The 22,359-nt window shown below is 45.0% G+C and overlaps 1 protein-coding gene across 1 annotated transcript in view; it reads left to right on the forward strand.

Annotated features, from left to right (window-relative positions):
• Positions 1 to 319: 319 nt before the first annotated feature.
• Positions 320 to 22,359, forward strand: part of RIMS4 (regulating synaptic membrane exocytosis 4) — a 47,263-nt gene continuing 25,223 nt past the window's right edge. The window contains exon 1 of the mRNA XM_062009200.1: positions 320 to 416. Coding sequence (XP_061865184.1) covers positions 320 to 416 — 97 coding nt within the window. The remainder of the gene's footprint in view (positions 417 to 22,359) is intronic.

The following is a 22,359-nucleotide window of genomic DNA, read 5'->3' on the forward strand; positions in this document are numbered from 1 at the left end:
CTGCCGGCCCGGGCCCTCCCGCGCCCCGGCCCGGCCCTCGGGCGGCGATTGGCGGCGGCGGCGCTGCCGGGCGGGGCGCGGGAGGCGGGGCGGGGCGGCGCCCAGAGCGCCGGGCGGCAGCAGGTGGCTGCGCTCCGCTTCGGCTCCGTGCGCGTCCGCACCGCTCCGCTCCCGCCTCGGCCGCCGCCTCAGCGCGGCCCCCGTCGCAGCCAAGACGCCGCGGGCCGTGCTCCGAGTGAAGAATGGGGCGGCGAAGCTGGCCAAGCCGCCGGCGGCGGCGGGCGAGGCCCCCGGCGGCGCCCCCGGACCCGGGCTCTTCATGGAGCGGTCGCAGAGCCGCCTCAGCCTCTCGGCCTCCTTCGAGGCCCTGGCCATCTACTTCCCCTGCATGAACAGCTTCGACGAGGAGGACGCGGGTACGGAGCGGGCGGGGGCTGCAGCCAGGCCGGGGAGCGCGAGTGGGGCTGGGGGTGGCAGGGGTGTGCGTGGGGAGAGGACCCTGGAGCAGGGGGGAGCCCGGGCGGGGTGCGAGGCTGGCTCCCAGCCTGTGTGTGTGAACCCACGGATGCTGTTGGAGGGGGCGCGGCGCGGGCCGGGTGGATGGGTGGGTGGGTGTGTGGATATGCGGTGTGGCAGCGCTGGCCCTGACCCCGCCGCGGGTTTGGGGTGTAACGGAGTCTCAGCGTGGGGGTTGCGTTCGGCGGGGTTCCCGGCGCTGGGGTGCTGAAGGGTTTGTGACGGAGGCGTGTGCCTGCGGAGATTAACGGGGGATTTGTTCATGACGATGGAACGCGCTCCTTCTCATCGATGGCAAACCCGGGGTGTTCGCAAAGGGAGCGGCTTATGCTCCACTCCTCTTGTTCCGGGCTGTGTGCAGTGAAGGGCAGCACCGAGGGAGAAGGCATCCATTCTACTCGATGCCATGCGTTTATACACGATGAACTCTCAGGGGTCGTTAGCACTGTACACTATACTGCTGTCAGAAAGGGGAATAAAAGAGGATCCTTTCAAATGAGGGCAAAGTAGATCACAAAACACGTACAAAACCGTTTCAGAGTGGGTGCAGTGGCTGTTGCCTGCTTCGTAAAGACTATTGTGGCCTCAAAGAGCTGGCAACAGTCAAAATAAGAGCAAGCTTCAAGAAGAGGGCCACTAGTAGAGATAAGTAGGAAAGAAATGGATTGAATGGGAAAGGAAGGACACTGGGTGCTGGAGAAGGTGCTGAGAATAGAGGGCAGCACAGCAGCTGCATGCATAGGGAGGACATAAGAGGGAGTGGATGGAGAGTGTTGCACAAGCACTTTGTCCCTTCCTAGTGGCTCACTTGGAAAATGAGGGGTGTTTTTCCCAGCACACAGTGTGCCAGAGAGTGAACCTGTATGTGAATCTTCTACGTGGTAAATCAGGAAAGTTGGTAACCAAGGCATGTTTTAGCACTGGCTGTCATGGTTGCATCCCTCAAAATGCCGGCGTGCTCCTTTGTCTGGCAGCTCATCCCAAGAAGTGCAGATGCCAGCAGGAATATGTGGGCAAATCAGCCTGCTGGCTGCTGCACCTGTAATGTTGTTGTTCTGAAAGGGATTGACATCAGAATAAATCCATCATCTGTGTGATTAACTGAGGATTGTCATCAGCATGGTGCAGGGGTGTCAGGCAGAGGGCTGTCTCCTCCAACACGGCGATTCCTTTAGAAATTTGCCTCTTGAAATGTTGCTGGTTGAAGTGTTGCTTGTTGAAATTTGCTCCTCACATTTGGTTCAAATGCTGGGGAGCACACAGTACAATATCAGGAGCTTTGGGAAGTCTTGGCGCTGTTGCTTCAGAAATGATTGATAGCAAGATACGCTCAGGTACGAGAACCCGACACAATGCCTTGAGCGGTGTTTCATTCCCTGGTGACCAAGCCCTCTTGCTCTGAGCGGGGGTGATAGTTTAATTGAATGTTTCCTCTTTTCAGTGCTTAGAAAAAGGAGTTTGTACTAAATGGTATTTATTAGTGAATGCTTATGCATGAATGTTAATAAACTGCTCTCAATAACACACAAATACTTGTCTTGGCATTAAATACATCTACAATTAAGACCTCGTTCTCCAGCAGATTATCAGTGGATCTCACCTACTTGAGTTAGTCTCGTTAGTAAAGCTGCTTGGGGTAACATTCAGTGCAGTGGGAACATTGCTGTACTGCCTGTGAGTGTGTTCAGCCACGTATGAGCAAACAGCAAGAAAGGACGTGTGCTGCTTTGGATTCTTTTTGTGTTAGAACTCCAACCATATAATTTTCTCAAGAAAATAAATGTAACAAAAGAAAGATGATAAAAGAAGCGCTGAAACCGTGCCAGGCAAGATTCAGTATTATTCATACCCATGCACACTCGTGAAATTGAGAGAGAGATTCTGACCAGTTTGGGTTGCAGTGTGATTTCTGCCAAAAAAATAGATCTTGATAGCTCATTCAGGGAGATGAATACTGCACTTGGCGAGATGTGCTCCATGGGAGGTGGCAGAAAAACCCAGAAAAATTGATCCCACGAGCATTGACAAAGTAAACAATCCTATTTGAGACAGACACATCATCCATTTTGTCTGAAGCGGAGAACCACGTCTTTAGGAGAATAGTCATCCTACGGAAAGAGGAGCTGAGAAATGGCCAAGCTTACAGGCAACTTGATGTTTACCTCTGAAAAGGGAAAACAGCCTAATGAGAGCTCAAATCTGCAAACAAGGACAATCCTTGAGGTGTTTCATCTAAGTTATCAAGAGTACATCCTACTGAAGGAGTGTAAAAGGAAACGTGCGGGAGAGCCTGCACTGAGAGCAGGGCCATGGCTGGCCAGAGCTAATGATACCTCTGGGTTCCAGTGTTTCCCACTTTTAGTCTTGAAAAGTGGCCCTGCTTTTGAAAAATGCTTTTCCTTCTAGAATAGCTCCTTTTCTGCCATGGTCCTTTAGTTCTTTTTTTACATTAGGCGAGAAGACTCTTCTCGTCTTTCCAGCTCTTCTGCCTGCCACACCAGCAGTGTGCCTGGGCAGAGTACTTGGTGATGATGCAGGTGATACCCACTTACATCTTACTGTGCAGAAGCAGGAGGCCAGTGTAGGCAGGATAGCCATGGAACTTGGAGCAATATACAAATCACTTTTGAATGCTTCCAGAACAAGAGGATGATTGAGTTTCAGATGTGTCCTGGGGCAAGTAAGCCCACATTGCCTGTCTCTCCAAAGTGCTGAGTGTGGACTTACACTCCTGTGTTTTAACACCCTTTTCATTCCTTAGCTGTGTATACAAAGAGGGTATTCTGAGCAAATACTGAGCTCTCTTCACCAGTAAACTGCAGTGGGACTTTGAAATAACTGAAATTACTGTCTGCACTCAACAGTGTAAGGATTCTGGGTTAATAACTCTTTTGATCTTGGCATGGTAATGATGCTGTCCTTCCTGCTGGCTGAGTGCCATTATCTTTGCTCCAATGAGGTCTCCAGCAATGCCAGTGAAGTTAAGGATTTTAAAGCTGTCATTATTATCATCATAATTGTTGGTTTAACTTATGCAAATGTCTATCCTGAGATCTGCTAATTTTTCAGTAATGGAGTAGGAGACTAAAAGTCATTGTGGGCACATTTCTAGAAACGTGAGCCTTAAATCAGTGCCTGTTTTGAACAGTGTGAACACAAATCTTGTCTGTCCTGAGCATCTGCCATGCTGGAATCAGCCATTTCATATGCTAGTAGTCAGGTGTGTGGACAGGGACCAAACTGCCAAGTGGCAAGTGTTGGTGATCTAATGATAGGGTGTTGAGGATCCGTGATGACTGAGGACCTGCTGTGTAGGTGACTTGTTGAGTCCTGAGTGCAGTTTGCAATTAAAACTGGGGGATCATGGAGCAGGGTGTATGGAATCCACCTTTGCCAGTGGCCTTAGCACAGCCCTGCCTGGGATGGAGCATGTCTTGAAGGTTAAAGGGGATGTGTTTGCTGATGTGGAGGAGAACCGGCTTGCTCCGAGCATGGAGTTTGGAAGGCTGGCTAAAGCAGAACAGAAAGTGAGATTTTGGTAGAGGACAAGAGCAACTAACTGGGAATTGCACATGCAAAGCCCAGTGAGCTTTGGGCAGGAGGGAGGGGGGTGATTTTAACAGCAGGGACAGTCAGTGTAATGGTGGTAGAGCCACTGCAAGCTGGGAAGCCAGAAGCAGTCCTTGGCTCTGAAGAGGTAAGAGCTTCCAGACAAGGATCCTGTGTACTACAGAAGACAAGAATTGCACCTAAAGAAATGCAGCTAGGGAAATGCATAAGCCCCTGTGCCTCTCAGGCCTCTTAAGCCACTGCAGGATCCAGGAGCACTTCTCAGGCCTGGGGTTATGCTCCAGCTGTGCTGTGGCTTAAGTGGGGTGAGATGCAGAAATGCACCAGGTCTTTTCCTATGTCCTGGTTTCCTCAGGAAGGACACCCTCTTGCACTGGCAGAAGGCATCTGTGTCATGCCATGGCAGGGATAGAGATTTGGATGTTGGGAGACTCTAGGCATGGGTCATATAGCACATGCAGCTACCCTGAAGTCCAGATACAACTTGAGCATCTGTACAAAGGGGAACTTGTGTGTTCCTTACAGGGATCTTGTACCCATGAAAGTGTAGAGCAGAGAGGCTTTGACCAGGAAGCAGGGGAAGATACAGGATAGCTGAGGGATGTGTGAGTGTCCCATAGACCAGGACCCCAGCACAGAGACTGTCCAGTGTGGCGAAGCTCTGCCCAGGCTACATGACAGCAGAATCCAATCATGTCTCAGCCAGCTGGAACCAGGTGTCTAGCAGAGAGAAAATGGTTTCCAAAGTCAAAATGTCTCCTAGATACTAAGAGGAGGCCTTTCTTGTGTCAACTGCTCCTTCAGAAAAGAGTTGAGTTAGAAAATTCATCCCAGGGTGCACACAGTATCAAGTACTAGCAGATGCACTGTGTTACAATCAATTGCTTTGAAGAGAAGCTATGTGGGATATTGATTTAATGGATTGATATAAACATTGGGGTGGAAGAATGTTCTGTGGACATGTATTTAACTTCAGAATACTCCTTTGCCTGGTCTTTCTCTCTTGAACGTCTCAATTTTAAATATCAAAACATCACAAAGTAATTAATTAAGAGTGAACCCCAAGGGTGTTTTCATGTTGCCAGGGATATTTTTCAGTTGGTGCACTGTGTTTGATTGGGGTACATATGATTTTAAAAGAAAATGGTGATTCAAGTCTTTTAGCTAGTTCATTTTTATATATTGTTTTTAATGTATATATATCCAGTGTGTTAAGTCCTTTTATGATTTAGTCTGCTTTGGCTTCACCCAAAGTTACCTTTGAAGTTTTGTAAGCCTCTACTCGGTTTCATTAGTTGTTTGTTAGGTAGGTAACTGTGTTCACATGGCAAACATATAGGAGACAAGGGCAATTCTTCACAAATCTGCAATGTTAACTATTATTGATCTTTTACAAATGAAGTGATAGTTATCCCTGTAACCCTGCAAAGACACATGGTCTAGGGCTCATCTGGCAATGCATTACCCCAGGGATGGTGCAGAACAGATCTGAATCAGTCTGGGGATATACAAGTAACATAGAGAATTTGCCTGTAGCCTGTTCCCTGTGCACCTAGCCAGCTCTCCTGCCATGGCTTTTCCCTCTTCTTGCATAGTGAGGGATGTATCCTTGGCCATAGTTTATCTCAAGAAATGCCTCTCTCGCTGCTGGGTACATTGTAGCTCTAGGGCAGCAGATGTTTGTTTCATGAATGGATTAAGATATAAATAAAAGCTGGAAGAGTTCTAGAAGGGCTGCTGTCAAATCAGTCTTTCATCAGAAGAAATGATTTGAAATGGACCAGCAGCCTGGAAGAAAATGGTGTGGTTAATACCTGCAGAGGCTGATGATCTCACACCTGGTCATGAATTAATCTGGATCAAAAATGCAACGACTGACTCTTACATAGTGGATACATCTAGTTGGGGCAGAGCAGAGCAAACTGTGCTGTTCCTCACATCCCGTGTGCTAAAGACACTTTCTGCTCGTTGGGTCTGTATGTGATGGGTGGACTGCAGTTACAGAGGACAGGCTTTGTCTTCTGTGGCTGTGTGAGACCAAGTGAGAGCAGGAGCCCTGTGAATGAGTCAGCACTGGGAACAAGAGGTTTGAAACCTTGTCCTTGTTTGTGTTGCTCTGGTGTTGTGGCCACACACGAGAAGTATGGTCCTCTGCCAAATTCATGCTGTGCCTATAGTAACGCACGGCAAAAGAGTGGTGTCTGTCCCAAAGAGCTTCCAGTCTGTGGCAAACCCAGCAGATTGGCAGGACCAGGCAGATGGAGAGTGCAGGGGAAGGGTGACATGACAACAGCCAGTGCTCAGTGTGGCAAATGGCATTCCTGGGCACCAGCTGCCACCTGTCTCCCAGGGGCACCAAGGCTGTTGCCCAACATGCCCCAACCTGCAGCACCTGCTTGTGCCTCTTCCTGGTGCTGGCTGTAGGCTGAGAAATTGTTTTAAACAGTGATGTAGGATGGGGAAGAAGAGATGCAGTGGTCAGCCCTGGGATCTCAAGCACTGTGCCAAAGTGTGCTGCACAGATGATCTTAGTGATGATCTGAGTGTGGATTTACAGTAGAGAGGGGATGTGGATGAGGTCACGGGCCTGCTGCTGGCAGCCCTGTCCTGTCCCCTCAGCACTGCTTATTACACTCATGGGGGAGCACTATATAGTCTCCCTTCAGAGGTGGCTGCATGTGGCCTGATGTACCATATAGGTGTTGGGAGTATGATGTTGAGTTCCAGCCATGGGTGCAGGAGTAGTGGAGGGTCTGGTTAGACATGAGTCCTGCCAGCCACAGGGGAAGAGTATCTCTTTCTTTTCTTCTGCTGTCAATTGACTTCTAAAGGGTCTGGCCCTGGAAAGCTTTCTATCTGGGAGACTGTTTCCTTGCTGCTTCTGTTTCATGTGAAGTTAATTCTAATGCAACATTTATTAATTCAAATGCACTCTGTTCTCCAGGCTAAAAAGATTATCTTTACTCTGTCAGATTCTTACATCAGGACAAGTTGTGAAATGCTGTAACTACTTTGCTTCAACATTTCTGTTTGACAGAGTATATGAATCTGCTTTGTGTAGGGAAGAATTAAGTATGATTGGAGTAGATGTTTTGAGGAATAATTTATCTGTGCAATTATTTTCTGAAACACTATCTGCTCATATTTGAATGCTTTCAGTCATATTAGTAATGTGAACATTTTAATTGAGGAAATGATCTGCAGGTTGTTAATCTATTTTAGTGGGGCAGTGAGGCCTGGCTCACACAGGCTTCTCAGCTCTGCCATCATCTCTTCCCCACAGACATCTGTCATGAAGCACCGTTAGCACATTTGAATAAGTATTTCTGGTCTCCTGCAGAACTCCTCAATGCAATTGAATACCTGTCTATCCAAATGATGTTCCTTTGAGGTTTGGTTTTATTTTCTGGGAGAGGCTGTGAAAACCATGCTGCGCTGTATGGGAACATGTGTCATGATAGGGATCCTGCAACACAGATGATGTCTCAATAAGTGCCACAGCTGATGACATGCACAAATTAGACAGTCTCTGCTGTTGCTGTCAAACTATGCTTGCCTTGGGATCTACATTTAAACTATATCTTTGGCTTTGCTTTTGAGAAATCTTGTGCTTGGAGAGGCTGGGAAGCCCTGGTACAGCCTGACTTCATGTAGGGATACAGCAAAGCTCGGCAGCCCTGTCTTTTTACTGAATCCAGCGACAGGTAAATAAATCACTGTGGTGGGTAATGTTTCAGCTTTCTCCCATTAGAGTGTTATATCACCTTTGTTCAATAAACAGAGAACTCAAATGGCCTCGCAGGAGCCAGTTTAAAATGTTTTGAGTACTCAACAATTTGGAGAGTACAGTGTGTACAGAGGTAAACGTCACATTTTTCGCAAAACTCTTTTATGACTAAGAGCGACTTGTGCTACTGTCTCTGTGTCCTCATTCTTCTGAATGCAGAGGTAGAAAGGGTCCTGAGAAGTTACTTCTGTCTGTTCCCCAAGTAACTAAACTATTCTGAATTAGGACAGCTTACCCTAAAATTTAGCTTAAATCTCCATGTAAATTAAATGGATTACTGTTGACTTGCTCCCAGCAAATTGGGAAACGATCAATTGCTGCTGTCTTCAGAACAACTCTTCACATCAAAACCTGTTCTTCCCTGTGCCAATTATCCCAAGCTAGGAAATGACCATAATGATATCCATTGCTGCCTGGCATCCTTTTCCCTCCTTTTGCTTTTTGGACCAGAGAAGCTTGATTAATTTTTTTTTTGCATAGAGCAGTTTTCCAAGTATCATTTTGGCTTTCTTGCCAGCCTCAGGATCTTGCAGGAGGAGCAGGGTGGCCAGTGCTCTGGCTGCTGTGTGGCTCCTAGCAGGGAGGAATAACTGTGCCCTGCACTTCGTGTGCAATCTTCTGTCAATGCAGTGCTTTGCAAGAGTGTCCCCACTCCAGACTCATGTATGGGGTATGAGCTGTGCCACTCCTCAGATCATTCTCTGCAGCCATCTGGCTACTCATTCCCTTTCTGGCATTTCTGCATTTATTTTATTCACTATTCTGAAGTCCCTAATTTTTACATGTGCCTGTATTAAATCTCCTTGTATTGATTTGAAGGGATGTGAGCTCTTTTATCTTACCGGGATCAATCTGAATTCTCTGTCTGTTGTTTAGCAAGACCCATGCTGCTGGGATGTGTGTGGGATTGGGAGCTGAGGTAAATGGCTGTGACAAGGTGATGTACCCTCTGGGCTCCAGGAATACTGCACCGTTTTGTGAATGATTTTGGCAACTGGAGGAGATCCTCTGTAATTGAGGATCCATGGGAAAGGTGCAGCATCCTTGAAAACCTTTACTTTCAGCACATCTGGAGGGATGTTTTTTTCAGGCACCTTCTCATTGCCTCATTCTGCAGTGCTATTGAGATGATGTTCACAGTAGCTAAAATAATGATGGTTAATGGTACTTCACATTGGTGACAGGTCTTGATTTAAGACATTATAGCCTCACTTCCCAGGGAATGTGCAATTGTGACCTTCTCTGGACCTGACTATCCTCTTGGGTACAACAGCTCAGCTACTGCTGGGGTCAGGCCTGCAGAATGACCCACCTTGGCATGAAAACATCAGCATCACAGCCTGCCCCTCGCTTGGCTCCATGGATGAGGCTGACAGCTTCCTGGGGGATGAACAGCTTCCCAGTAGTGTGGGACCTTTGTCAGGTGCCCACCAGCACTGTGTGTATTTACAGTTGGCAGGGAATGTATCCTGCCACATGGATGGCAAACATGTTAATTCTATTGCAGCCAAGATGTCTAAGAAGATTAAGATATTATTTTTGTTGGAAATCCAGCTCCTTGTTTAGCACTTCTCAGAATCCTGGAAGGATTGTGTGGGTGGGTAGCTTTTTGTTTTATTTGTACTATTTACCTTTCCTTTCTTGTATCTGACGTGTGACATCACAGCACTAGTGAAAAGTGAGGAACATTTGATCCAAGATTTTAAGGTTGCTGCTTTGTATCCATATTCAGGGTTTAATCAGATTGTTAGGAAAATAAATGAGAAGGTTTTTCCTCTTTCTAATGCCTGTTAGACCTCCAGCTGTTGTAGCTGATTCATTTCTGGATGGTGGTACCATGACAAATCAGACCCAGTAGCTTGCTTTGTCTCTTACATTCGGTTCATGCTGCCATCTCTCTGGCTGAAGCTCTGCTACCTGCCATGAAATCTCACCAGTGGCCTGTGGGATTAGAGCACTTGCTCTGCAGCAGTTCTGCAGAGCCCCTTTCCCTTTTACAGTAGTTTAAATGAAATTTATGACAAAGGTAGTGGTCCAGACTGACTTTTGAGGCTTGTCAGTATTCTGCCTTCCCTCAGTTCCCCCAAAACCAGAGAGAATTGCAGAAACTGTTGTCAAAACCCACTGTTACATTTCAGTGGTGATTTTGGTACATTTGCAAAAAAAACCACACCCTTTTTGGAGGTTAATCCCTGTACATCTATCTTTGCGAATCACTTTTTGCTGAGAGGGTTGTCAGCCCCTGTCCCAGGCTGCCCAGGGAGATGGGAGAGTGCCCATACCTGGAGATACTTCAAACGTGTAGCTGAGGGCCACGGGTTAGTGCTGGGCTTGGCAGGGTGAGATGAGTGGTTGTACTTGATTTTCAAGGTCTTTTTCAATCAAACAATTCTTTTTTTTTTTTTTTAGTCAAGTTGAAAAATCCCCTCCAGATCTGGGATTTTTGTTTCCAGGTAAGGAAACAGGAAAAGGTTAGGTAGTGTTACCTGACATGCCTTGAGATAAAAACAAGCTTTCTGCAGTGAGCATACTTTTGACAAGAGTCTGTGCTTGTTTCAAATATTAAATATGCAAAGTTGGACATTTTAAAAAATGTCTGAGTTTTGATTTCTGTTCTTCATTGAAAGTGAATGAGGCTGGGGGGCATACCTGCCTTCAGCAGTTCAGAAAATCACCCCACAGCCCTGCCAGCGTGGGGCTGAGACTCTGCTGCTTTGGTTGTGCAAAGCCACCTTGGTCTGAGGAGCAGGCTCTGCCTCAGGTTCTGCAGTTCAGGTAAGTTGATGAAGGAGCATTGAAGACACTGGTCTGGAAAGCGGAGCAAGCAATGGTAAAAGTAGGCGTGCAGGCCGGTGCTCTGCCTGGCAGACAGTGCCTGTTAAATCAGGGTGATTTATGGAACTGTTGCTGTTAAAAGCTTCCTCGTGCATTTTAGAAAGTGGAGCTGCCAGATTGGTCAAAATCCAATCCCCAGACAGTTTGAATTGGCTGCTGGCTGCAAATAACCGTGGCAAAACTCTAACAGCCGTTTCATGCAGGCTGCCACATCATTGCCGCTGCTCAGGAAACAGACAGTGTCAAAATGTTACACGCTCTGAGGACATTGCCATGGTAACGTCAGCATCCCATCAAACCCCTTCTTGTACTGTGGTGTCAGTGCATGTTCATGTCGTACTTTCTCCCTCCATCTGGGGCCTTTAGGAATGCTGGGTTTCTTCAGTGACTGCTTGTAGTGAAGAGATACTCTCTCTGGGCTTTTTGGTGTCTTAAATAAAGTAAGCATTCCTTCATTTAGCATAGCAGTTTTCACACAATTCAGCTTAAAAGCACCTGGGTTTGTTTTCTGCTGGCCAAGAAGGCAGCTTTCCCTCTGATCAGGCATCCCACTGTGATAGCTGTTGTGTACCTGCTGCCACAGGCACCTGCACTCCCGTCACACAGCCCTTCCTCAGGCAGCTCCCAGATTGCTCCACTCCTGAAGACACTCAGTTTTGTTTCATGTTCAATCCTTTCAGTCTGTAGAAAGCTTATAGCTGATGTCCAGCAGCAGTCTGCTTCCTCCTTCCCTTCCTTTGCAGGAGCCTTCAGGACCATGGGGATGGTTTTGGACAGCAGGCTGACATCTCTGGGTAAAGTTTCATCCATGACTGGCTCCTGGGTTCATTCATGTCTTGACCAGTGCTGGGCTGGCCTACAAATATTTCAATTCTTGCTGCTACCTCTACAGTAACAGTGTCCTGCTAGGATTTTCAGTATTCCCCCATGGGAGTTTTCTCCCTTTTCTTTCTGTATTTCTACCAGGTGTCATATTCCACAATTAGCATTGTGGGGTTTTTCACTGTACAGGCAACACATGTTTATTGACTCTTTTCCCTTTACACAAAGAAAGCTGTTCACCATAGAAATAAGAAAGGTAAAGATGTTTTCTGTATGGCAAGCCATGGCCATTCCATCAATCATTTTTTAACTGCTGCCTGGTACTTTTTTAAAGAGCAGCAGAGATCTTGGTTTAATTATTGTTGGTGGGAAATTGCATGGCGAAAAAGTCATTTAACTAACGATTGGCCTGCTGAATATGCATAAGCTATGGATGTGCAGTCTAGGTGCATGGCTGCACAGCAAGACCATTTCTCACACAACAGTGCTGTAACATAAAGGGATCGTGTATGTAAAGACCCAATGCTTGTTATTTTAACATCTGGTCATCAGCATTTCACTTGAAGGGACTGAGGAATAAATGTGGGGCAGGTTGAAACTAGGAAAAGGAACAGAACTGGGCTTGTGATCATATCTATTTCTCAGGAGCCATTTGCAATAATTCTCGGCTCTCACATGTTATCCAGGGCTCTGCTTTGAGTCATGCCAGGGTCCCAAGTTACCTTTCTCTAAACTTATTCATCTGTCTGCACTGAATTTCTAACTTTTGCTTAGTAACAGGAGTGGGTCAGCTCCTGCGACCAATCTGCTTTGTCTCTGCAGAAACACTTACTACTTCTGGATAGGAGGCAGCTACTATGTCCCAAACTCATTTTTTTCCCAAGACCCAACCCAAGCCAAGTGCCTCTAAACCTGGCATCGTGTCCATCCTATTTCAGTATTTTTCTATTTCTGTCTCTGTACTGCCTGGCTTACCTACTAGAGAGCCCTATGAAATATTGCGTGATCGGCTGAGGCAAAACCTGGCTTGCTGCTCTAGGAATAATACAAGGCAAATTATCCCCAGTCCATTTTAGTTGGTGAATTTGACTCTGTTTTCACAGTCTGTTCACTGCAGCCATCTGCTGCAGAGAGACAGGGAGCTTGTAGGACAGATTGACTGGGAAATCAGGAAGTCTTATTTCAGGCCATAATTTTGTTTAATTTCCTGAAATCTAGGAAGCAGTTTTTATTTCCTAAAACACCTTTCCACTAGAGCCCTAAAACTGGGTTTCCAAAAATCACCTGTATGTGGTGTTAGCTGCATGGAAAATGTTGGGGCAGAAGGGAAGTGAATCCTGAAGCTGTGACAGCACCATGACCTGAAAATATTTCACTGATCAAAACAGGCATTAATAGTTTCCCAGGTTTCTGTCTGTTTTCTTAAGAATGAGCTTTTTTGTATGAGTTGACCAATACTGCACGTGCCAGTGGTACAGATTAAAGCAGCATTTGACATCTGATATCATAGAATTATTTGATTGGAAAAGCCCTTTAAGGTCATCAAGTCCAAGCCCCCCCCCTCACCCTGCCCAGCCCACCACTAGCCCATGGCCCTTGGCACCTCAGCTCCATGGCTTTGCAATAGCTGCAGGGATGGGGACTCCCCCACCTCCCTGGGCAGCTTATTCCAGTAAATGGTTTGAAATTGGATTTTGCCCTCTCTAACGCTAAACTACTGTGTAACGTAAGATTTTCAGCCTTTTGTTTCAGTTTGTAAGGGAAGGGATGTGGAAGTGAAGCTTGACATCTTGATATGAATACATCTTAGAAGGTTTAAAAACTTGTGAACAATTTAGTGACCTGCTCTCAAGCTCTTACAGTCATCATATTTGAGAGGAAATTGCAGTCAAAAGTGAACATTTTAAAACTTGCTGATCTGAGTGGTCTAATAATCAACGTGTTTTTCCCCTATATATTCCTGTGCTTATCACTTGGAACCTGCAGGTGTTCAGTCTGCTAAGGCTGCAGTGTAGAAAGAGGAAAAGATCTGCAAAACTAGGACAGATTTGGATTATATTTAACAATGTTCTACTTCAGCTTGACAACCAGCTATCGAACACCTACAAGTTTGCAACTGTGATTCACTTGGAAGCTGGCGTAACTGATGTCACGTCATATTAATAGCTACAGAATTGTAACTGCTTTTAGCAATGAGATTCATTAACAACCTCTACAAACACACTGACATTCGCTTGAAATCCTGAAAGTATTAGGTGTGTATAAACCCAGATGATGCCATAAAGGAACCTCCCTGTGCTGTCAAATGTGTTTACAGTGAGTTCTTGCGGGTGTTACGAATAACGATTCCTCTTCCTCACTTTCAGTGAGTCTTACTGATAGCATAAATTGTTGGAGAGTGGATCCACATTCTAAATTAATTAGCAGCTGCTGATCCAATGGGATGGTGTGACATGAGTGTATTTGGGACTTATGGTGTATACAGCATTTTTCTTGGCAAGTGGAAGCTGTTCCTGCACAGTGCTGGTGGTGTTTTGGGGAGATCTTTGGTCCTTCACTGGTTTTAGTTGCATGACCTCAATGGGAAGTGTTGGTGTGGCAAACCATGCCTAGATGATAGTCTTCAAGCTGTACTAAGTGCCTTGGGTTCAGCCTGCTTTGAGCTTTGCATACATTCTGTGGTGTGGGCTGCTAGCCACCTCTTAGGAGATCGATGCAGAGGAGGAAGCGTTCATTGCTTCCTACCATCTTCTTTGAAGATACTGAATTAGTACCTAATGATGGTGGCATATAACTAGTCATCACCAGCCTCTGTTAACTGTCCTCTGTGGTGAATAAGTCAGTTACTTGTCCAGGTTTGTACTAAGTCACCTCTGCATTCCGTACCTGTGGTTTTAATATTTGTATCATTGGTCAAGATGCTGTTGTAGAAGTGAAATAAAACCGAGATTGAAGAGAGGAGGTGTTCAAAGTGGCCTTGGCTGATGTTGGGTTGTGTAGTTGGGCTTGTTGCTGGGAGTAAATCTGTGGACGTGTATGTTTGGGCTGAATTTCTAAGGGAGTTAGGGGAGTTAGGGGACTAACATCTGGGAGTTAGTCCATTGCTACTTACAGCAGTCAGTCATCTACTTCCCTCCATTCCTTCTTTCCCTCCTTCTGTACATTATAGTGCCTCTTCTCTTCCTTTTGGCCACGAATAATTCAGTTGTTTAAGTTTTCAGGTGATACCTGCTCTGCCTCATTCATCTGTCACTCATTTTTTGGTGTTTGTCATTTGGATGTGACTTTGCTTTTGCTGACCTCTGACTCTTAGGCTGACCTCATGTGCTGACTTCTGGAGACACTCTCCCAAGACTGGCAGGACTGGTTGGCTCAGGATGCAGCAAAATTGCATGTAACAGCCCTTTGAAAAGGATACAGTTGGGCAAGGGAGCAAAAATCTTTATTTTGAGAAGATGGAAATCCTAGGCACTTTCCCCCCTTTCTCATTGTTCTTTTTCATGAAGTTAGAAAACTTGTTTTCAAGTACACCACCAAATAGTCCTTCACTCTTCCTTCCCTGGAGTTACAAGTGACTGTCCAGATAATTAAGTACAGTTGATCATCTTCCAGTAACACGGCATTTTAAATGTTGCAATAGAAAACAATTCATTGGACATACAACACAGCAAATGATCAAACCACTTCTGGCACAAGGTGTCTGTGTTGGAACAAGCTGTGACAGTGAAGGAGTGTAATTAGCAAGATATCTAGAATAGGATTGAAAAAGAATGTGGAAATAAGCAGAAGGATTTGCAAAGGATTAGGAGAGTAATGGTGCATGATTAATGACTGTAGAAGGTAAAAGGTTGACTAAATATTGTGACTCTGTAATAGCTGCCCCAAAGTAAGAGAGAGGAAATGACTCCAGAAGTGGATTTCTAACCACATGGATGCCGACTCCAGGTTTAGATATGTTTCTTAGACTTGATGTAGGTCAAGGTGAGCGTCAATTTGAGATGCTTTCCTGGTTTACTTGATGACTGAGAGCTATCTTTCCATCTATAATGATCATCATCAAAATATCATGAACCCTATGCAGTGCAGTGAGAATTTATTCTTCTCAACCCTGGTGTTTCTTTCTTTAGATTTCCACTGGACTGTCAGTCTACAGTGCATGGACTGATCCCAGAGAGATCAGGCTCCATGTTTGGTACCTCCCAGTTTACAGAGTTGTTTTATCTCTCAGCACTAAATTGCTTTGAGTTCAATAATTCATCTCTCTCCAGCTGCTTTATTATCAGTTGATTTATTAACGAGTTGGCTGAGACAGCTGTCCTAATGCTTCATCACAGCAAAATGAAACCAAGGGTTGGGCTAAGTCCAGGTTGTGAAGGCTTGCACACATTGTGTGCACAACACAGCCTTTCCTTGTAGCTGCCCCTGGAGAGACAGCGTGGTTGGTAGAGTGGGTGTACAAGAAGTAGCACTCCTGAACCTGAAGCTTGTTTTGTCCATCAGTATGCCTTCCCAACACTCATCCTCCCTCTATTTCTCTCTTGCTGTAGAAGAACTTCATATTGTGCTTGCTATTTTTTCCCCCCCCAGAAGTAGATTATGATGGTTAATCAGATAATGTTTATAGAGCAGCATAGCAAACCTGCCAAGGGTTACTGCCCTCACTGGTATTATTAGAGCTAGAGGAAGACTGCCAGAAGGTATTGATTACTTGGTAAAAATAAACCCTTCAAACTTCTTTGGTCTTTATTCATCATTGCTTATCTCTGCATCCTGCAAACATTTCAGAGGGTGGATTTGTTTGCTGAAAGATCAGAACAACATGTTGACAACTACTGGTGCCAATTTGTAGCCTCCTGTGTGGGAGACATCAGAGGAATTTGTTCAGTGCTCTGGAAAGTCTTTCTAGGCTATTAGATCCATTTGGATCTTGGAACTGTTCTTTGAGCAAAGCATCCAAATGGCTGGGTAGAGATGGCACATGGACTATCAAAAGTAAGGTGAGAATCTCTTCAGGACTTATGAAGCTCTATTGTGTATAGAAGCTTGTGTATACTTCCTAAAGTTGACATTTTGATTTGTTTAGTAAAGTTTGTTGATTAGTTGAGTATAAGCTGAGTCTTGCAAAGTACAGTGGGTGCTGTGGCAAGAACTGTGGCTGAATGGTGGGAAGGGCTTGCTGCCTTCTGTGTTTTCTAGTTCATCTCACAGTGATGGCTTACAGCTTCTCTCCTACCTCACTGTGAAAAACAAAATGTCACACTTCGAATTCATTAAGCAGCTGTGCAAAGGAAAGGGGACTGTTGAAAGGCAAAGCTGTTTTATACAACAATAACATACAGGGGGAAAAGTCATGTATCTGTAGCTGAAAATACATGAAAGACTAATATTGTGTAGCAATTGGAAAGGCCAAGTCATGCTTGGTAAAGTGAAATTTCTGAAGAGAAGGAGGACACTTTGAGAGAGTACTGCTTACAGGATGCTGGAGAGATGTCCTAGGTGTTCATGGATTCTTAGGACTAATATTTAGTAGTGACTTCAAAATCAAGTGTGGATTTACAAGCAGAAGCAAAACATAATGCCTTTCTCCAAATTAGACCAAGGACAAAGCACAGACCTCCAAACATCTGCATATGTTATAACCTAGAGACTGTGTTAGCAGGGAGACTGAAGTCAGGCTTTGGTGGAGACCACGAAGTGCCTTCTGTGCATGTGTCACAGCAAATGGATATGCTTTGAGTATCACAAGTGTTCGTCAGTGCCAACCATTAAGCTTCTCTGAATATTTGGGTAAATGGAAAGTTTTAAAGCAAATACTGTTGACTGCACACAGTGAGAGTTATGTGGTAGTGTAAGAACCGACCTGTCGTGGCCTGAAGGGCACATCTTGTGAAAGCGAGGCGTGAAGGGCCTGTGCTGGCCTGGCATGCCAACCTAGCAGGAACAGGGCATCTCTGGGCATGCAGACCAATGTTACTGTTTGGTAATCTTGAACAAGTACCACTTTGTTTTCTTTTTAAACTTGGGACAGTTCATGATCAAAGGGAGGGCAAAAACCATCAGCAAATAAGAGGAACTCATCTCCTAGAGCCAATTGCTTGGATTTCTTGTAGAAGTAATTAAGACATGAGCAAGTCTGTGTTTGCTTGCTGCATAAAGTATGGGTGGAACAGGTCAAAAAAAACAAAGGCACTGGCAAATGCCAGAATGAATGTGCAGCAGCACAGGTGCATTAGTGGTGAAAGGGAGGAATGGTACCAGTGCTGAGAAGTGCCAGAGAGGTTTGTTTTATTATTGGAATGTGTCATAACTCAGCAGTAATTTAGATACAGAAGAGCTGTGAGACATGAGAAGGCGATGACTTGAGAGCGTAACCGCAATGTTCATCCAGTTGTCCTGTTGGTAAGTAGTTGCTTGTTTGAGGAAACCACTGAATATAGGTTTTAATGCTGGTGCTGATAGTTCTCATGTGGGCATTGCAGCATCATCCCTGATGGTCTAGGCACATGTGGAGTTAGAAGTGAGCATGCTGAGTGAGAAGAGTGGAGTAGATACTCGACAGGTGGGAGAAGGCCTGTCCCTATCCTGACCTGTGCATAGATGGGGCAGGGGAACCATGGGAGACAGCCATTAAACCTATTGCACAGGCTACAGAGGAGGGGAACTTGGAAACAGCTGAGGAGGTGAGTGAGAGGCTACTGCAGCCTGAGGACTGTAGTCTCTCTTCTCTGTGATGTGGCAAAATGGAAGGAGATAGAGGTTTTTGTGTCTGAAAAGATGTTTGAAGGAGGTCATGGAGATAAGAGAGTCTGATATCATGGAAGAAACCTGAGAAGGAAATGACTGTTTGCTTAAGGCATCAGCCTGACACTACCACCAGTATGGGTTTGCCATTATCTCTGTATAATGCACTGCTAAAGGGTGGATGGTGAAACCTGAAAGCAGAAGCACTTCTTCCCAGAAACCATCACTTGTTCCAGACATGAGTTTGCCCTCATCTGTTAGTGCCCACCTCATGACCCAGCAAGCAGAAGCTGCCCAGGTTGATTGGGATACTTCTCCAGGATGCTGGCCCAGCCTACATTGACTCATGGCTTAGGGACTTCCTCTGCTTCTGACTTTTGTCCTCATTAAATTGTCCAGTTGTTTTTTGAGCCCTTGTTAATGTCCAACAGCACCAGAAAGCTCTGTAGCAGGGAGATACCTACTCCATGGCAGACAGCAGTGTCTGCTGCCCCTCTCTCCTCATTAGGATCTCTTCTAAAATGTTGGCTGTGGGTTGCACAGAGCTGTAGTGGGGCAGACGCTAATTTTAGCACATTTTGCTGGTTTAATGATGGTAATAGAACATCAATTTATAGGTAAGAACAAATTGCCTTTTTATATGGGGAGGAGGATAATTTCTCCTGTGTTACATTATTAAATTTGTAATCTTCATTTTTAATGCTTTGCAAAAGTGAATATTAACAGAATCTCAAATACAGATCTTAAATTTATGAGCTGCCTTTTTTTTTCCCAAAGCCCTCAAGTTCTGTAATCTGTCTTTAAAGGTGAACTTCAGCAAGGAAGGAAGTTTTTTTTTTTAAACTTCATAAATTCAAATCCCTTACTCACTACCAATCTCTGGACAAGCTTAAAAGCTCCAAAGATACTTACTTTTTAAATAGCAGTAATGGATATCTATTTCCATCTTTGCTGAGTGGTGAGTTCTGAGTTCAGACTTACTCCCTAGTGATAAAGGACACTAGAGAGAAATGACACATTTTCTTATGCTGTTTGCTAGTGAGGAGGCTGTTGTGATGCTCTTTTTTGTCACCAAGGAAACAGAGGCCTTAATTCTGCAGGCAGGAGGAGGAAGGGATATTATTTCACTCCTGAGCTTGCTTTGTGGTTTTTTTTTTGACTCCTGATTAGTGACTGTGAATGGGTCACAGTCTGAGGATCCTTCTCTGAAGTTCACTTTCAAAATCACGTATCCCATCTCCTTGTGTTTGTTTCCATGTTGAAATAACTGAATGCTGGAGCCTGATGGCACAGCTCCTTCTCTTACTGGTAGCGTGGAGTAGGTGGCTGTATGCGTGTGGGGCAATAGTGCAGTCACTGTACATAGAGATGTGAAACGGAGGGCTCAGGGTGCAGTGGGTGATAGAAGGGGACTGTACTTCTCTGACCTTGCCAGTAACATCCTGAGAAGTCCCAAGGCCTCCTTTTGTCAGCCCAGTTTTTTGGTGTGTGAGAACAGAAATGTAAAAGCTAACTGTGGGTATAAGGAAGAAGCAAGTTATACAAACACAGGTGCTTCATGAGCAAGGTCATTGCACAGTGTCCGCTCCTGACTTGTTTCAGTACTGTTGGTCAGCTGTTGCCTGCACATCTTACAAAGAGGTTCCCATCAAGTTTTTTTTGTTAGTTAAATAAACTGTTTTTTCAGTCCTAGATAAAGATGCCTACTGCTCTGTAATGCATGTTTGATCTTCCTGAACTGGCGATGTTGTCTGCAAGACTGATACTGGCTGTATCACAAGTCTGTACTTTTATTTCTTCTACATCACTTATCTGCTCTTAGGGAGAGAGAGAGAACTCAGCAAGGTGCTTTAATGCATTTTGCTCATCCTTGCTCCTCCTACAGAATGTATTTAGAAACATTTGGCAGAAATCATTGAATTTTGGTGAGCTTCCTGTCATGTACGTGTCATGGGGTAGCCATGCTGCAAACAGCCATCTGCTTCTCATGAAACTGTGCTGGTGTGTGGCTGTTTTACACTAAGAGTGATTGACACAAATTCCATTCAATACAATATTGTACACTCTAGTGTGTCCCCTCTTGACAAAGGACCAATTCTTCTTGCATCTAATGGCTGATGAGAAAAACACATCTTCATATTGTTCCTAGAACATATTGATCTGCTGCATTGATAGCTTTTTTCCCCTCAGCTCCAGTAATCATCAGATGTGTTATAGTTTGGTTGCTTTCCTGTGTTCCCCAGTATCTTATCAGCAGAGATGAAGATACCATGTCTCTTTTCCAGCTCTGGTCAAAGGGCTTTTTTCTTCTGTTGGAAACTCAATACTCTCCTTAGACAAAGAGTGAACTGAATTTCACAACGGACTTCAAATAATTTAGGATGGTTTATATCTGAGCACCACTTATGTGCCTGCAGAAGAGAGACGTAGGAGGCAGTTATGTGTCTGCCATGCTCGTCTGTGGGAGAGTTTATCACTTGGATGAGAGTCTGCATACATCTCTTGAGGGTTTGGGCTCTGAAAATTTTGTTTGAATGTTTGTGGAGTTTTTTCCTTAGGAAGTTGCTAGTTGAATTTCAGTGCCTCTGTTTTTTGGTATTGGATGGTGTTTTCCATGTTTAGCAGCTCAACTTGTCACCAGTTGAAGGTATTTATGATGTATGATTGGCAGAACTTCTTGCTGTGAGGTGAAACCCAGTGTTTTGACCACTTTGATTTCTTAGTCACCGTGAGGCACTTCACATCGTAAGGCACTACTGTTCCTGTTCTGCTGCTGGGTCCTGAAGCTTGACCCTCTCTTCCAACTGTCCAGACATTGGCCAGCAGCCAAATTATCACAGTCACAAAGGGGCAAGATGTTCTCCTTTCACTCCACACAAGCAGAACTTGGCACTTGGGCTGTATTAAAGTGATCCTGGAAAGGCATCCATGTGAGAGAACTGGTATGGCTGCAGTGGATCCATTTGCAAGAGCAGAGCTCTCGTTGGCAGACTAGAAGAGCCAGTGAGCAAGTGGAGCTGCTGCTATGCCAAAGCCTCTGTCTGCTTGCCAGAATGAGCTGGGCTCTTCCCCAGGCTTTCAGGATACACAGCTACCCTCTGTGCTCACCTCTTCAGCACCACAAACTTGCTGCAAGCAGAGGTCTTTGTACTGTTCTTGATACCACTTTTGGGGGAAAAAAATGATTCCCTGTAGTGCAGTGGTGGTGGGATGTGGTATTTGCCTGACACAATGGGCACTGCACAGCCAAGGATCTGTCACAGGATGTCTCTGAGTCAAGGCAATGTGTGTAGAATTAGAAGGGGAAAACGTGCTGGCTGGCTTGCGTCCTTTAGCTTTTGCTACAGGTATTACATGAAAGCACCTTTGGTGAAGCCAGACACAGGTAGTTGTGTCATCTGGTGAAATTGCCTGGAATTAGAAGCTGAATGCCTGAAATTGTTTGACTTCTCTGGAAACAAGACCATCATCTCCCCCTCTCTGCCTCCATGGTGGATCAAATAACTGCTTCCAAATGGACCCAAGTTATTAATCAGTGTGTATAATTAAAGTCAACTCCCTGTGAATTTGATCATTCATTTCCTTAAGGAAAATATGATGAAGTAATTACAACCCAAGCAAAACACAAATCAAATGCTATTCTAAGTGCCATTCTGCACCATTATTCTAGTTTATGAATGACTCCAGAGTTCTGTGGCTTCTTGCCTGTTAGAGAAATGTGACTGGTTTTAATTGGGTTTATAACGAATGAACAAAAGGTTGTGTGACTCATTCACTACGCTGAGCCCGTGACTCGCTCTTTGTGTTCACATACACATGGTCTTGACAAAGCTGCTCATTCCTAAATGAACCTCAGCAGGACAGAAGAAAAGGGAAAATCTTTGCTAATAAATCTGACCTTGTCAGATCTTTCCCTTTGAATTTGATCTGTGTCAAAACTAAACTTTATCTACCTTGACTGTGAATTTGAGGGAGGCAATTATTTCTTCAGTATGTAAGCCAGAGCCCTGTCCTCGTCTTGTCCCCATCATTCCTATCTAGCAGTACTTTCCAGTTTCAGGCAAATTTGGTAGAGAAGAAGATACATA

The sequence above is a fragment of the Colius striatus genome, chromosome 16 (assembly GCF_028858725.1).
Source record: "Colius striatus isolate bColStr4 chromosome 16, bColStr4.1.hap1, whole genome shotgun sequence".
NCBI lineage: Eukaryota > Metazoa > Chordata > Aves > Coliiformes > Coliidae > Colius > Colius striatus.